This window comes from Lethenteron reissneri, chromosome 23 (genome assembly GCF_015708825.2).
Source record: "Lethenteron reissneri isolate LAM-NWPU_2019-01 chromosome 23, ASM1570882v1, whole genome shotgun sequence".
NCBI lineage: Eukaryota > Metazoa > Chordata > Hyperoartia > Petromyzontiformes > Petromyzontidae > Lethenteron > Lethenteron reissneri.
In genome coordinates this window covers 15,037,868-15,054,725 of record NC_083801.1, presented here as the reverse complement: position 1 = coordinate 15,054,725, position 16,858 = coordinate 15,037,868, and the positions used below count along the sequence as shown (strand labels likewise).

Genomic DNA, 16,858 nt, shown 5'->3' with positions numbered 1-16,858 from the left:
GGGCGGTGTGGCCAATCTGCCACGCTCACCTGTGACGGTGAGCGTGGCGCCTCGCCCGCGCTCCTCGCCGCACCGGAACTCCACCTGGGCCCCGCTGTCGCCTGCGTCCACGTCCCGGATGACGAGGAGGCGCGCGTGGCCCTCGGCACGCATCTCGTAGCGACCGCCTGGCACCACCTCGCGCCCGTCCAGGAGCCAGCAACAGGAGGACGAGGGCGACGAGGATGGTGAGAGCTCCACCCGGAACTCGGCGTCCTCCCCCTCGCTCACCCGGAGGTCGTGTGGAGCCCGCAAGACCACCGGTTCCACGGCTGCGCGCGAGGAGGGAGACACGGGGCACACGGGGGTGGCGGCGACGGCGCACGATTGGTTGACTGTTAACTGCTGGACTATGGCGTCAACGCCGCAATGTGTCGCTCGTAACCGCGCTGGTCGTTGAGGGCTGGTGAAGTGTTGGAAGGGTGCGCAGGAGCCGGTTCGGATGTCACCTGCAACTGATGTTAGCCGTGGCCAGGAATTGAACTCGGGTCGCCAGGTTCATGGCGAAGTGCGCGGACCATCGTGCCAATGCTCCACCCAGAGTATATCAATAATTGTAATAATAAAATAGAATGCTATTTATTCATTTATCCAGACCAACCTGAGATGAAACACTGTCTTTCATAAGGGTCCTGCTAATGGATGTTTGGCCAATTCCATGAAGGAACGTTTTGCGTATTGGAAAGAACGATGATTCCAAAACCCAGTCGGTGACTAATGTCATCACAGGACATGCCGATTGTAAGCTGAGTGGCTAAAGTCATGCGGTGGTTTGATATTGACACCACGTTTGTTTCCACGCAGCTCAATTGAGATGAAACCCCACTGTTGTTGGCTTTTACAGAGTCATCTATGCGGCCAAATTTCCACTGGGAAATTCTCAACGCGTGAACTATTCCAGCGAGAATGACAACGTCCGTTATTGTCCAGAATGTCCGCACCGAGTCTCGGGACACCTTTTAAGGAGCGTGCCCTGGTGAGGATGTTTGGCCAATGCCTCATTGGGTATTTCTGTGTATGGGAGGAAACCGAAGTACCCGGAAAGATCCCACACACACACACACGAGGCAATAGCAATTACAACATCTGTGCAGATGACGTCAATAACCAACTAACTGACGGGGGAAAAAAAAATATTAGCGATTAATGGTATCATTTTTACGAAGCGTCATTCACGTCACATTGCATCTCAAGACGCTGCAGAATTTGTAACGCACGCACTTCTCACACGGAGGGAGCCGCGGGAAACCACGGGTAGGCGCGGGGAGGTCACCGAAACCGTCGGCCCGAGGGGTTCGCTCGCCGCCGCGCGTTCTCACCGAGCGTCGCGGTGCCTGGCACGGCCTCGCAGCTGCCGGGGAGGGCTCCGGCGCGCAGCGCGAACACGCGGAAGCGGTACTCGGCGCGCTCGGGGACGCGCACGCGCAGCTGCGGCTCCGCGAGCAGCTCGTCCGCGTGGCAGCGCAGCCACTCGGGGCGGCCGAGCGCGTTCCGCTCCACCGCGTAGCCCCGCGCGTCCGGCAGCGGAGTCCAACGCACGGTGACGCTCGTGTCCGTGAGCTCGGCCAACGTGGGCAGCATGCTGCCGCTGCCGCCGCTGTTGCCGATGTTGACGATGTTGACGATGTCGTTGTTGTTGTTGTCGATGTCGTTGATCCCGTCGATGTCGTCGATGTCGTTGTCGAGTGGTCGCGACTCGGAGGTTGCGTCCCCGTTCTGTTGGGAAGCTGCGTCTCTCCGCTCCTTCGATGATGCGGATTCTGGAAATGGGGGGTCATGATTGTGCTTCTGATCGTTACAATTATGGAAGAAGATGTGATGGCAATGTAAACGTGTTTGATGATGGTGATGATCCACCATAGACAATGAGGACAAATCTAATTCAAATGAAATATGATGACGATGATGTTTGTTATGATACGAACTATGAATGTAAATAATTAAAATGCTGCTGCTTCTTCTCTTTACTGGTGATCGTGCTACTGATGATGATGATGATGAGTATTATGATGTTATCAATAATGATAATAACTGATGGCGACGATGACACAACCGTGAAAAATTAAGCAATTGATGACGATGATGAAATTGGTGACGATGACAACGACCATTATTATTATTATTATTATTTCTATGATACCGTTATTGCTGATGAACTAAACAAAGACGACAACAACAACTAACAACGACGACGACAGTCGATCCGCACCCACGACGAGGAGCTGGGTGGTCGATCGCGATCCGTCCGCCACGAACACCACGGGGCCGCTGTCATGCAGCTCGAGGGCACGCAGGGTGAGCGTGTGCCGCTTCGCCCCATCCCTCGCGGCCCGGGCGCGGGGGTCGTCCCCTTCCCCGTGGTCCTCCGGCCGCACCTCCCGGCCGGCCCACAGCCAGTGGACCTGGCCGCCGGAGCGCGCCACCTCCGCCTCCAGCACGGCGCCGCCGCCCGCCGCCACCTTCACCCGCCGGGGCAGCCGCTTTGCGATCTTACCTGCCCGGGGCGAAAACGCAGGTGAGCACGGGTGAGCGCAGGTGAGTAAAGGGGTGTAAAGTCGAGTAAAGGTAAAAGTACGGACTGGCCGCCCATGACTGGCAAGGTTTTGTTTTTGGAGGCTTGGGGCAAAATGCCACGGGAGGCCCCCCTATGAGGCCACCACTTTATTTCTGAGGACCCCTCGGATTGAATTGAGGCCCGAAGCAGTCTGCGGTGGAGACCAGGCACCCCACCGCCCCTCCACCGACAACCTATACGTGGCCTAGACCCGTGATACGGAGCCTCTCTGACCTGTAATACGGAGCCGAGGAACCACAAAACATCAACTCCACGTTACAACACTGCAGCCCTAATGGTTCAGAGCCGTATCAAGCAGGTATCTTGGTTGCCGGTGCAAGGGACCACCCTAACGCCCCTCTGGCTACAATGGCACCGCCCCACCAACAATTTGAACCACCGCTTTGCTCGCTTCATTCCCAAAAATGTGGCTACCCATTCGGGGACAAGGAAAGGAGGAGGGAGACGGGAGGGGGGGGGACCTGCTCGGGGCATCTGCTCCACCCGCCCTGCCCCACAGGCCCCCCGCTCCATCCTTTCTACTGAGGCCCACCTGTGACGCTCAGCTCGGCCACGGTGCGGCTCCCGTCGGCGGTCTCGCACACGTACACCCCGTCGTCGTCGGGGCCGAGGTCGTGCACGACGAGGCGGCGCAGCTTGCCCGAGCTCTCCACGGCGTGCTTCTCCGAGTGCCCCAGTCGCCGCTCCTCCAGGAACCACGCCGCCTCGTCCCCGGCGCGCGCCACCTCGCACTCCAGGGTGGCGACACCGCCCTCCCGCGCCTCCGTGTCATGCAGCCGGCTCCGGAACGGGCACGGCGGCTCTAAGGCGGTGGGGGGGGGGGGGGGGGGGTGCCCACGGAGTCGCTGTTAGCGAGCGCCTACCCAAGCCGGCAGAGCAGATTGTCGGCGAAGCACTCGCGAGAGCGAGGAGTGGGAGGCGCGCAGATGGAACGCAACAGATGCCACTCGGCAGACGGCGATTTCAGAAATGGCAAAAACGATTGCTTAGCTAGGGGGCAGCTCAGTGAGCCATACAGTGGAACACGTCAGAATCAGTTTATACTGGAGGAATCCGATGAGCTATAAAGCTTTTTTTCCCCACCACAGATATCTAGTAGGGGCGGGTCAGAACGTGACGGCATGCCCGTCTACAGAGCGGCCAGAGGACAGGGTGCCACGCGGGCCCCTTATCCGTCAACGACGATACGACCGGCACCGTTGTAGGGCCCCCTTGACTGCGAGGCCCGGGGACAATTGCCTCTTTTTGCTCCCACCACCGGGCGACCCTGCCCCCCCCCCCCGCCCCCCCTCCCCCCCTTTATAATAACGGACGGGACAAGACACGGAGCGCTCGGCAGAACCGCGGAGAGGACGAGGGGTTCCCGAACCTTTGACGTGCAGCTGCACGGCGCTGTAGGTGAAGCCGACGCGGTTGGAGGCCTCGCAGGTGTAGAGGCCCTGGTCGCGCGCGCGGCAGTAGAGCACCTTGAGCACGAAGAGGCCCTCGTCGCTCTCGTAGAGGAGGTGGCGCCGGCCCTCGGCCAGCTCGCGTCCCTCCTTCTTCCAGACGATGCGCGGCCTCGGCTTGCCCGTCACGTTGCAGCTGAACTTGGCGTGCTTCCCCTCCGAGATGGTGTAGCTCATGGGCTTCACGGGCGGCGGCTCCTGCTGCTGCTGCTGTTCGTGGTGACGTTGATGACGGTGGTGGCGATGATGCTGCTGCTGCTGCTTGTGATGCCGATGTGCGGACGAGATGAGGTCGTCTCGCCCGCACGCGCTCCCATCGCGGAGTTTCTTCAATTCCAGACCCAGACCTTCCATCCGTCGCTTGGCCTCGAGTAACCGAGGCGAAAAATATTCCTCCTCCTCCTCCTTCTGCTTCCTCCATTCGTGGTCATCATCATCACCACCACCATCACCACCACCTACCCGGTCCTCGTAACCGCCACTCTTTCTCTCGCCATTGGCGTGCGGACACGCCGAGCTGCCCCGTGACCGCGAGGGTTCTCGCCTCGAGCGAAGAGACCCCTTCTCCTCCACGTCGTCCGCCACCTCCTCCTCGTCCACCTCGAGCCTCACCGTGGCGGTCACCTCCCCGGCCGCGTTCGCGGCTCGGCACACGATCTCGGCCGCGTCGACCGCCGCGCGAGCGCAGTACACGCGCAGCACGGAGGCCGTGCACGCCGCGTCGCTCGTCGCCGACTCGCTCACCACGTAGCGGCCGCCCCCGTCCGCGGCGTGGTCGATGGCGCGGCCGCCCTTCTCCCACGACACGCGGGGCCGCGGCTGGCCGGACGCGCGGCACGAGAAGGCGGCGTCGCGACCGGCGCGGACGCGCACCGAGCGCGGGGCCGACTCGAACGCGGGACGAGTCCGGCTCGGAGTTGACGTCGACGTGGGCCGAGATTGAGTGGGCAGAGTCCGTGGTGGCGGTGTCTGTGTGGTTGGTGGTGTCTGTGTTGGTGGTGGTGTCTGTGTGGTTGGTGGTGTCTGTGTGGTTGGTGGTGTCTGTGTGGTTGGTGGTGTCTGTGTGGTTGGTGGTGTCTGTGTGGTTGGTGGTGTCTGTGTTGGTGGCAGTGTCTGTGTGGTTGGTGGTGTCTGTGTGGTTGGCGGTGTCCGTGTTGGTGGCGGTGTCCGTGTGGACGGGGTCACGCCCGGCGGTCCCTCCGCCGCCAGGGCCACCGCCGCCGGCACGTTGAGGGTCACGGCCATGTAGGCCTCGCCCACGCCGTTGGAGGCGCGGCACGTGTAGAGGCCGCTGTCGTCGCCGCGCACCTCGCTGATGACGAGGCCGTAGCCGCCGTCGCCGTCCTCGTAGGGCCGGTAGCGGCCCCCCGCCCCCAGCCGCTCGCCCCCCTTCTCCCAGACGACGACGGGCGCCGGCTCGCCCGCGATCTTGCAGTTGATGGTGGCGTCCGCGCCCGGGACGAGGCCACGCGGGGGCCGCGGTCGGGAGAGGAACCGCGGAGCCCCGCCGAATGTAGAGGCCATGGCCGGGGTCGGGTGTCCTGGGAGCGAGAGGAGGCGGCGGCGGCGTTAGCGCGGAGTGGCGTGCGCGGACCCCGTATTTAGCCAGCGGGAGGGTGGCGCGGCGGGAGGGGTTAGCCGTGTGGGTGGGTGCTGAGCCGTACGTGGATAGTGGTGCGGGTGAGAGGGATGGGGTGGGTGGCGAGTGGTGGTGGTACAGAGAGAAGGTGGGGAAATGGGCCGGCACCGGAGTCTGTGATGATGAGCAGTGTGGGTGGTCATCGCTTTGCGTGGACGAGCGGTGGAGGTGCGAGGGAGGGTGGGTGCTCGTTCGAGTGTGCGCTGAGTGATGCGAGTGAGTTCGAGCAATGCAGGGTGTGTGGAGAGAGGTGAGGAGCGGTGGTGCAGCGGTTAGCGCGCTGCGCTACAAACCCGGCGACCCGAGTTCGATTCCCGCTCACGGCCAACACCGGTGACGATTATTTGAATCGGTCCCGGGCCTCCCCTAGGTCGACTCAGCCTCAAATGAGTACCTGGTGCGGTGTGTAGTAAACATCGCCACTGGAGAGACAAAGGCGGTCGGGCGTGGTTCTGGTCACCCACCCCCTCGTGTACCGTTCCAGCCTTCATAGGTGCTACTCGCTAACAGCACTTGCCCCAACAGTCTGTTAAGGCTACACGGGGCAACTTTGTCTTTGTGTGTTTGTGTAATCTGTTGTATGATTAGTTTTTTTTTGTATGGCCAGTTCCCTAAGGCTGGGGATCATATCACCCGTGAATGCCTCCCGATTGGCGTCAGACCAAGTAAGCTGAAGACAGACCCCAGTAGACGTGGAACGCTTTGGCCCCAACGATGTGGCTCGAGCGGGGCGTCCACGATGCACAACCAGGTGCTATAGGCTGCGACGAAGCGACATGCTGCATGGCAGTGAGAGGATCAACTCGCTGTACCTCAATCTTGAGTTGAAGCTTTCGTGAATGCAGGAATCCAAACTCTTTGGTTCTTTCGGTAAAGTCACGTAGGTAGGAAAATAAAATAAAACAAAAAATAACAAATCACGACGTTTCGATCGCAACACAAGCGGTCGTCCTCGGGCGGAAAAAACTCATCCGGCAGTGGAATTGCTGAACCAGCGAGAGAGCTGTTACAACAAGAGGTTATTCACGTGGCGATGGGCAAGCAAGCGGGGTTTTACTTCTCGACACTGCTGCCAACGTACGGTACATATGGTAGATACGTTGAACTTATTTCGCACCGTCCGTAGCCAACCGTGCTAATCGGAGGTGCGTGGGAAGGACAACGAACTGAACACAAAAAATTAGTTTTCAACCTTCATTTAAAGGTGCCATAGCTCCAGGTGGCTTCCTCAAATCAGCGAGGCAGAGCGTTCCAGACGGCCACATAAGCGCGTCTGAGAGCGCGCGACGACCGGCGTGGTGAAGTATGGGGAAGGGGGTGGGGGGTCACATCACCCCCACGACCCACAGGTCGGCGAGACGAGGTCGTCATCCAGCAGCGAATCGACAAAACTGCGCTGCACGCGCACGTGGTCAGCGCCCTGCCCCCCCCCCCCAAACCTCCTTACGCGCTGCCCCCTAAAGCAGGCGCGTGACGCAAGGCGGCCGTGTCTATAAAGAGGCGCTGAGCTCACGCGAATGACATCTCGCTTGGGATGGGCGGGGGGGCACTAGGTGCCCTACATGATGAATATGGGGTCCTAACGGGGTCCTCACGGAATCCCCTCGCTCGATCCGATCCCCCACCCCCCCATGATCGTCGCTTCTATTTGTATCCGTCTTTGTCTCTCTTTATGCGTCGTTGAAGAGACTCGGGGGGGGGGGGGGCAGTGGGAGCGGTGGCGCAGTGGTTATCATGGACTTCTCGAAGAACTCAAGCGTCGGGGGGGGTATCGAACCCGAGTTCGATTCCCGATCGCGGCGAACGATCAGTGGCGAGTGGCATCTGAACCGGTCCGGGAGCTTTTGAACCAACCCGCATTGACCAGCGTGGTGAAGTATGGTCAAACAAGGTTCTACAACCAAGCAGCGGTTATACATTACGCTAATTATAGAACTGAGATTGTAAAGAGACTCGCACAGGAGCCGAGCACACCGCCACCCCTTGCCTTCGTCAGCTGTCCTTTGTCTCGCTAGAAATACGGTCTTCTCTATAACGCCACGACAACGGTTTTGTCTGATCACCATCGTCGGTCATGGTCAATCCACTGCTGGACGAAGGCCTCCACACAAACCCTCGCCGTCTCTCCCCGTCACTCGCGATGCTGACAGATGCGGACAGATTGTCTGCTAAAGACCTCGGCGTCTTTGTCTCTCCCGTCGAAGTGAACACAGCAACAGCAGCAGACTCACCAACTTTCAATCCGTCTCCCCGTACGCGGCGGCGCACGTGTGCTCTCCTTAGTCCGTATCGCCGACGATGACGGCGATGGTCTTGATTGCTTTTTTCGCTTCTATATTTCTTATTGTTGTCGTCTCTGCCGTCTTTGTCTCTCGTCAATTGGAAACAGCAGCAGCAGCAGTAGCAGCAAATTCACCAACTTTGTTTCAGCTTTGTCTCCCAGGACGTGCACCACGTGGCCTTATTACTGCAAATGATGATGTTGAGGATATTGAGGATGATGACGTTGATGATGATGATGACGTTGATGACGATGATGATGTTGAAGATGTTGAGGATGATGACGTTGATGATGATGTTGAAGATGTTGAAGTAGATGACGTTTATGATGATGACGTTGATGATGATGTTGAAGATGTTGAGGATGATGATCACGTTGATGATGATCACGTTGATGATGATGTTGAAGATGTTGAGGATGATGATGTTGAGGATGATGATGATGACGTTGATGACGATGGCTGCTCGTCTCGCCCTGCTCGGCGCTGCACTGACGGCCGTGGGGAGTCGGCCTCGCGGTCTGGGGAGCTCCTCGCGGGTCATCAGAATTTCAGCTCGGGGAGGTTTAAAATAGGCGGCCACCACGCTCTCCAAGGGGGGTAGGGGTGGTCAGGGGCGGGGGGGGGCTGCATGGTTGGGGGGAGAGGTCTGTGGGGGGAGGGAGGGAGTCGAGGGGGAGATTGTTGTGACGTCAGCATCGCCCCCCCCCCCAAATATAAAGACAAAGATTCCCGTATAGCCTCAATATAATTCTAGATTTGAAGCTTTCGTGACTGCAAGTATTCATATTCTTAGGTTTTTTCGGTAAAGTCACGTAGGTAAAAAATAAAAATTAATAAAAGTTTAATTACAATAAAATAAAAAATCACGACGTTTCGGAGGCAACACAAGCAACACACACTTGATTACAGCAAGTATGCTGTGACGGTTCCTCCTGAAGACGGAAGCTTGTGTTGCCTCCGAAACGTCGTGATTTTTTTATTTTATTTTTATTTTACTTTTATAAATTTTAAATTTTTACCTACGTGACTTTAGCCTCAATATACTTTTTTGGGCACAAGCGCTGTTAGCGAGCACCTATGAAGGCCTGCACGGCACACGAGGGGGTGGGTGGCCAACACCACGCCCGGCCGCATTTGTCTCCACAGTGGCGATGTTTACACATCTCACCAGGTACTCATTTGAGGCCGAGTCGACCTAGGGGAGGCCCAGGACCGGTTCAGATAATCGTCACTGGTTGTTGGCCGTGAGCGGGAATCGAACCCGGGTCGCCGGGTTCGAGGCGCTGCCCGCTGCACCACCGCTCCCAACGGAACGACGCAGGCACACACGTGCACACACGATGCGTGTAAGGAGCAAAAACACAACACGTCCTGTCGCCTTCACAGACTGTTTGGGCGAGTTGCTGTGAACGAGCGCCTGTGAAGGGAATGACGGTGTGGCGAAAGCACCACGCCCGGACGGATTTGCCTTCCCGATGTCTAACTCACCGCGCCGGGTACGCATGCAATGTGGAACCGACCCAGCGTGAGAACCCGGGCAGGGGGCCGGTTCGGATCATCGCCACTGATGTTGGCCGTGAGCGGGGATCGGGCGCAGTCGTAGCCGAGATCGTAGTGCAGTCACGCAAACCACGACCCTACCGCGCCCCCAAACAACGACGGTATTGACATTTCCAGGCACCACCGCTTGGGATTCGAACCCAGGAAATCCTGTTTACCAGACAGGCGCTCCAGCCAACTAAGGCAAGACGCCACTCTCGCACGTGCGGACTGTGTGGTGGACTTCTTTCGCGCCGTACGTAGTCAACAGCGCCGATCGGATGTTGCTGGGGGAAGGACAACGAACGGAAAACGCAAAAGAGCAGCGGACTCGACGAGTTCGTTGACAACGCTGTGGCCTCAAAAAGATAAATGTACGGTAGGCGATGTTTCGGGCAACGGTCCATCTTCATGGTGCATTTGTATTAAGTAATCGTGTTATTGGTGCTGCTTGCATCAATACATAATTTGTTTCATTTTGTATATTATTATTATCATCATCGTAATAAATAAATACACATTGACACATTTGCTAGTCAAAGAGCCCCCGTTTACCTTACACACGCTGATTGGGCAGGTGCTGTTAGCGAGCACCTATGAAGGCTGGCACGGCACACGGGGGGGGGGGCACAACGCCCGGCTGCCTTTGTCTCTCGAGCGGCGACGTCCACACACCACGCTAACAAACTCATTTGAGGCGGAGCTGGCCTAGGGGAGGTCCAGGACCGGTTCAAATAATCATCGCCAGTCCGCTGCATATACGGTATATATACACACACACACAATATACACACACCGAGATATACGATATTAATGATCGTGTCGCTGACGTTACGGCGGCGTTTGTGCCAGGCTTGGTGCGCTTTGATGCCACGCTGCGTGTCTGAAACTACCCCGAAACAATTCAGTTCCCAACACCACCCGACCTGACCGCCCTTAGTCGTCATGGGGAGCACCATTTGTGGAGTGAGGCCTCCCTCCCCCCTCCATCCCAAAGACAAAGATCCCCCGTGTAGCCTTAACAGACGTTTGGGACAAGTGCTGTGAGCGAGCTCCTATGAAGGCCGGCACGGCACACGAAGGTGTGGGTGGGTGGTCAACACCACACCCGGCCACATTTGCCTCCCTAATGGCGATGTTAACACACGGTACCACGCACTCATTTGAGTCTGAGTCGACCTAGGGAAGGACCTAGTGGAGTCACTGGTGCCGACCGCGAGCGGGAATCGAACCCGGGTGGTCGGATTCGTAGCGCAGCGCCGCTAAATCGCGACACTGGCGCCCCCCCCTCCACACGCACAACAACACGCAACCACCACCACCACTCTCGCCTTTCTATTTGTAATGCGGGCGCGGGCGACCTCCCGGATGTGACGTCACGGAGAGGTGGAGTTAGGTGACGTGGGAGGAAAGGTTAAGGTTCTTAAGGGAGGAGACCGGAAGAGGAAGGCAGAACGAGTGGGACTGGACCAGAGTAAGGCCACGTGGGCAAAGCCAAGGGGTGGCAGCGGCGGCCAGCGGTGGCCAGCTAAGGGAGCAGCCAGCGGAGCTGCGAGAGAAGACAGCGGTGGGGCGGCTGGAGAGAAGGCGGACGAGGAGCTGCGGGGAACACAGCCGGCGAGGCTGTGTGTGAGGGAGAGGCTACGAGAGCGACGAGAGGAGAGAGAGGCTGAGAGAACGACGAGGGGAGAAACTGCAGGAGAGCAGTATCAGTGTCAGTATAGAGTCTTATAGAAGGACAGCCGTGCGGGTTAAGAGAGAAGAACCGAATAAAGGACACCAAGCCAGACATCGTGGTCGAGTCCTTTATTACATTGGTGTCGGAAGTGCAACGGCATGTCGAAACAAGTGAGAAAGAAAAATGTTCCAGCGCCGGCATCGGCTTCTTCGTCCGAAGACGAAGACTTCCCTCCAAACATGGATCCTGCCAGGGTGGTGGAGGAGAGCCCTGCTGAAACGAGTGCGGGGACGGGAGTGGAAGATGTAGCCACAGTGTCAGGGCCGCCGACACCATCAGACGCTGATCGGCGATGGCTGCAGGTGGCTGGGCAACTGGAGACTCTCAAGGACGCCCTGGGCCAATTGTGTCATCTCGTCACCCCAAGCACGGCGACGGAGAGAGCGGAGAGTGCTCCACAGGCCGCCACGGGTTCTTCACTCCCGGCGCCATGGGCCACGCGGCAGGAGGCCGCCATCTTGCGCGTGCCGCGGCGGGAATCCGCCATCTTGACCACGCCGCGATTCGACGCCATTTTGAATTTGCCTCCGGAGGAACCATCGGCGGAGGGCGGAGTGAAGCGAAGTCGGAGTCGCCATCTCACCACGGTCAAGGAATTCGCCATTGGGGGCGACTGGAGCGCTTTCGCCTGCAGATTTTTAGCGGCGGTCCGTTCTGCGAGATGGACCGATGCTGAGGCCTTGGAAGTGTTGCCGACTCTTCTGGACGACGAATCTGTTCGTTTTTTTCGCTCCATTAAGGCCGAGAAGAAGAGGACATTATATGGAGTTTTTCAAGAAATGGCCGACGCCTACGAGCCACCTGACGACGCGCATCGGCGATTCGCTCAACGACAACGAGCGCCCGAGGAGTCGCCTGTGGCGTACAGGGGTGCAGTGCTTGATTTGGCTATGGCCGCGTATCCAGATACAACACCTGACCTGCTCGAGCCTCTCATCTTGGGCAAGATGCTCGAGCTGTCGCGGGATCTTGGGATTCCCATGCCGGTGTGCGGGCATGAGAAGCTCACCTCCCGGGCGGCGGCGAAATGTCTGGATGCACAATTCAACCTACGACGATGGAAACAGGTCACGGCGTGGACAGGGGGGCCCGTCGCGGAGGGTGGCGCTCTGGGTTGGGACCCTACGAAGTCGGTATACGTGCCGGATGAGCGGGGCCCTCAGGAGCTGACGGCCGCCTCGGTGCCATGGTCAGGCCGCGGTGGACCGGCCTCTCGTGCTGCACCGCCGATACGCGGGCGGCGCGATGCAAGGCCTGCGCTTCGGCGCAACGACGCCGATTGCTTCCGCTGCGGACGGAAGGGCCACTACGCGAAGGACTGCTGGGCCCGCATCCCGGGTCCGCCACAACAGGAGGCCTCATTACCGGCCAAGCCGCCCAAGGATCCACCGAAACAGGCAAGTCGGCACGCACCAGACACCCGGCAAGGCTTTACACCTCACCCATCACCTTCGTTGTGCGGTCATAGTGTTGTTGTTAAAGAGGGACCTTCGACGGGGCCTTGTCGCTCTGTGACGCAGTGGCGCAAATTGGCACGGAGGGTTGTTGCGGCCGCTACGGGTTCGTCCACCGTGCCGGGGTCTATACAAGGGGTGGACGTGCGCATTTTGGTCGATTCCGGGGCGTCCGCGACTATTATTTCGGATGTCATTTTTCATCTGTTAGGCATCCCACCCGGGGCCGTGCGTCCGGTTTACGGGTCGTGCGTCGCTGCGAACGGGGGTAGTATGGGCATCGTGGGCCAGGTGGACGCTAAAATATCTATTGGGGATGTGTCGGCCTCGGGCGTTGTGTTGATTTCAAGATCCTTGGCAGTTCCCTGTTTATTGGGCACTGATTTTCTGGCTAAGATGCCTATTTTGATCAAAATTAATGAGAATTGTATTGAACTGCCGGGTGGCCGTCAAATTTCGTTTCTGCCGTCGCCCTGGGGGCGACCTGCTTCGGCCGTACAAGTGCAGGCGCTATCCGTGGCATCTGTTGATATTCCACCTGGTTCACAGATGCTTATTCCCCTGCGGTATCGGAAGCCCCTGCCTGGTCGGCTTGGAGCGGTTGGGATCTTGTTGTCACCTTCAGCCTCGATAACGGCCGGATCGGCGCTGGTCGGAGCGCAGACCATCGTCCGGCCAGATCAATTACCGTTTTTGCAGGTGCTCAATGCGGGTACGGAAAATGTCTGTGTCCCAGCCGGCACGGTTGTGGCACATGCCACCACGGCATTTACGGCTCACGATTGTTCGCATAGCCAGGGAGTGGTTGCTGGTGTTTCCGAGCCTGTGGCTTCGGATGACCGCTGGATTGCTAGCTTATGTGACGGAAATTCTTCCCTGTCTGTGGATCAACGGGGTGCGCTTCATAAATTGTTATTGACGTATTCCGATGTGTTCAGCTCCAATGATTTGGATTTGGGACGCACCTCATTGCTTCACCATCACATTGCTACAGGCGACGCTGCCCCTATTCGGTTGAATTCGCACCGAATGAGTCCGGCCGAGCGAGAACACGTTCGGGGGGCAGTGGAGGATATGTTGGCTGCGGATATTATATCGCCGTCGAACAGCCCATGGGGCGCGCCTGTGGTTTTGGTTAAGAAAAAGGATGGCAAATTGCGATTCTGTGTTGACTTTCGAAAATTGAATAAGATATCGGTGGCAGATGCGTATCCCCTGCCGCGTATGGACGACTCCCTCGACGCATTGTCGGGGGCTAAGTATTTCTCTACACTGGACCTCTCTTCGGGATTTTGGCAGCTTCCCCTTGACGAGCCCTCACGGGAGAAGACCGCATTCCGTACGCCGCAGGGGTTGTTTCAATTTAACTGCCTTCCGATGGGGCTGAATGCGGCCCCTGCCACATTTCAAAGGCTCATGGAACTCGTTTTGACGGGGTTGCAGTGGGAGACATGTCTCATATATTTGGACGATATCATCGTCTTCAGCCGCACATTTGATGAACATTTAAGGCGGCTGGAGACGGTGTTCGCGAGGATGCGCTCCGCGAACTTGAAATTTAAACCAAAGAAATGTCACCTACTGCAACGGTCCGTCCGTTATTTGGGGCACATCGTGAGTGCTGAGGGGGTGTCTACGGACCCGGAAAAAACGGCGTGCGTCCGAGATTGGCCGACTCCGGTCACCGTGGGGGATGTACGTCGCTTTCTGGGATTTGCCTCGTATTATCGAAGATTTGTACCGAATTTTGCGACCATCGCGAGGCCCTTGCACCTCCTTACGGGTAAGGGACGTAAGTTTGCGTGGGGACCGCCGGAAGAGGCGGCCTTTCAGAGTCTGCGTAATCTGTTGGCTACCGCCCCAACATTGGATTATCCGGATTTCAATCAACCGTTCATTCTTGATACGGATGCGAGCGACACAGGTATTGGCGCGGTGTTGTCTCAGTCTAAAGGGGGCGTAGAGCGCGTCGTTGCGTATGGTAGCCGGGTCCTGTCGCCCGCGGAAACACGCTACTGTGTCACTCGCAGGGAACTCTTAGCCGTTGTTTTTTTCCTACGTCAGTTTCGACCGTACCTGTACGGCCGTTCCTTTATCGTACGTACGGATCATGCGGCCTTGCAATATGCCCTTAAAATGGATCAACCTTCCGGCCAGCTGTCGCGTTGGTTGGACACGCTGCAAGAATTTTCATTTCAAATTCACCATCGTAAAGGGGTGCGCCATGCGAACGCAGACGCACTTTCTAGGTTGCCGCAGCGCTCCCCTTGCAAATGTGCGTCGGGGACGCAGAGATGTGCGCCCAGCCTACCCCCCCCTCAGCCGGTGGTATTGGCTGTGGAGAAGTCGGATGCTACTGTGGAACCGGGGCCGACTGATGGGGTTTTGAATCTGCCACGGTCTGTTTGGATAAGGGAGCAAATGATGGATGAGTCGTTAGTGTCCTTGCGGAAGCGATCCAAAGTGGAGGTTGGGGGTCCGGTTACGGAGGGTGCGCCGGAAACCGCGGTCCGAGATGGTCTGCTTATGTGGAGGGAAAGTCTCCAGGAACACTGGCGTCTAGTGGTGCCTGCGTCCCTCCGATACGAGTTGATTAGAACTCTCCATTGTGACACGCTATTACATCTGGGTGTGCAGAAGACCTTGTTGACGTTGCAACGTCATTATTTTTGGCACGGCATGTCGACGGATGTCGTGGGGCACGTCCGCGCGTGCCCTGACTGTGCCCGGCGTAAGCCTCCTAAACATCCTTATGTGCCACCCTTACAGTCAATTCGGGTGTCTCGGGTCAATGAATTGGTGGCACTGGACATTTTGGGACCTTTCCCACCTTCGGCGAGGGGTAATAAATATTTGCTGGTCGGGGTTGAGTACCTCTCCCGTTGGCCGATGGCCTGGCCGTTGCCCGATCAATCGGCCGCGGCCATTACCGACGCCTTTTTGTTCGGATATGTTATGGACAAGGGTGCGCCGGAGAGACTCCTTACGGATCAGGGCCGAAATTTTTCTTCGAAATTATTGGCGGAAGTATGCGCGGGCCTAGGGACTAAGAAGGTCCGGACATCCCCATACCATCCGCAAACGGATGGTATGGTTGAGCGGCTAAACCGGACATTGTCTGCCATGCTGTGCCACACGGTGAGTGAGCAACAATCGGATTGGGACCTGCACATCCCGGGGGTGCTTTCGGCGTACAGGATGACTCCTCATGCGGCTACGGGTTATTCGCCATTTTACCTTATGTATGGTCGGGAAAACGTGCCGCCAATGGATGTGCAGATGGGAACCGGTGTGAGGGGACCTTGTAAACCGCTTCCTGACTACATTCGGGACACTGTTCGCCGGGTCTCGGAGGCGCGGGAGAGTGCCCGTGTGGCTACGGCCAAAGCTCAGGCCCGAAATGAGAGGTACGCACGGCGTTCCAAAGGGGAGTGCCCCTGGAAGGTTGGGGACCTGGCCTGGCTCCATTGCCCGCAGGTGCGGCCGGGTACCTCTCCCAAATTTCACAAACCTTGGCGAGGGCCTGTCCGCCTCATTGAGGTTCCTAATCCTCAGTCGGCGCGTGTTCAAATTGGTTCTCGCCGCTGGTTTGTTCACACGTCGCGCTTGAAACCGTATGTTGCTCCCCTACATGATGCATCATCTCCCAATGTTGCCTTGCCGGGGTCTGTTGCTGCCGACTCTCCCCCGCCTGCGTCCATTGATCTTGCTAGAGCGCCTGTCGTACCTGTTCCAGGCAGGCCGGCCTTGACACCGGAGGGGACGAGGCGCTCTGCTCGGAGGGTGCCTGCCAGATCTGCGGGTCCTTCGAGCCCTGCAGCCCTTCCGACCCCGCTGCAGACGCATCCGCGGGACAAGCCCAAGACTGATCCTTCAAGGACACGGGACGTTGGTGGACTTCCAACAGCGACAGGGGGATTTCACCCTGTCGCTCCTCAAACTCAATCACGTTCCCGTTCCGCGGATGGGCCGCCGACCGTCCGGGACGGGCCGGCGACCCGCACACGCTCTAAATCCCTTGTGTTTCGTTGATTGTTATGTTGTATTGTTCTTACTGTGTATTTATTGCCTGCTTCTGCTACGTTATTGATTGTTGAGTTGTGTTGATTGTTCTTACTGTTATATTGCATGCTTGGTGTCCTTT

General features: G+C 57.9%; 1 protein-coding gene across 1 annotated transcript in view; it reads right to left on the bottom strand.

Annotated features, from left to right (window-relative positions):
* Window positions 1–8,521, bottom strand: part of OBSL1 (obscurin like cytoskeletal adaptor 1) — a 35,909-nt gene extending 27,388 nt beyond the window's left edge. Inside the window, exons 1-6 of the mRNA XM_061557404.1 lie at window positions 7,933–8,521; window positions 3,984–5,603; window positions 3,147–3,416; window positions 2,249–2,533; window positions 1,359–1,799; window positions 30–311 (exon numbers count right to left, since the gene is read on the bottom strand). Coding sequence (XP_061413388.1) covers window positions 30–311; window positions 1,359–1,799; window positions 2,249–2,533; window positions 3,147–3,416; window positions 3,984–5,586 — 2,881 coding nt within the window. The 5' untranslated portion in view covers window positions 5,587–5,603; window positions 7,933–8,521. The remainder of the gene's footprint in view (window positions 1–29; window positions 312–1,358; window positions 1,800–2,248; window positions 2,534–3,146; window positions 3,417–3,983; window positions 5,604–7,932) is intronic.
* Window positions 8,522–16,858: the final 8,337 nt, after the last annotated feature.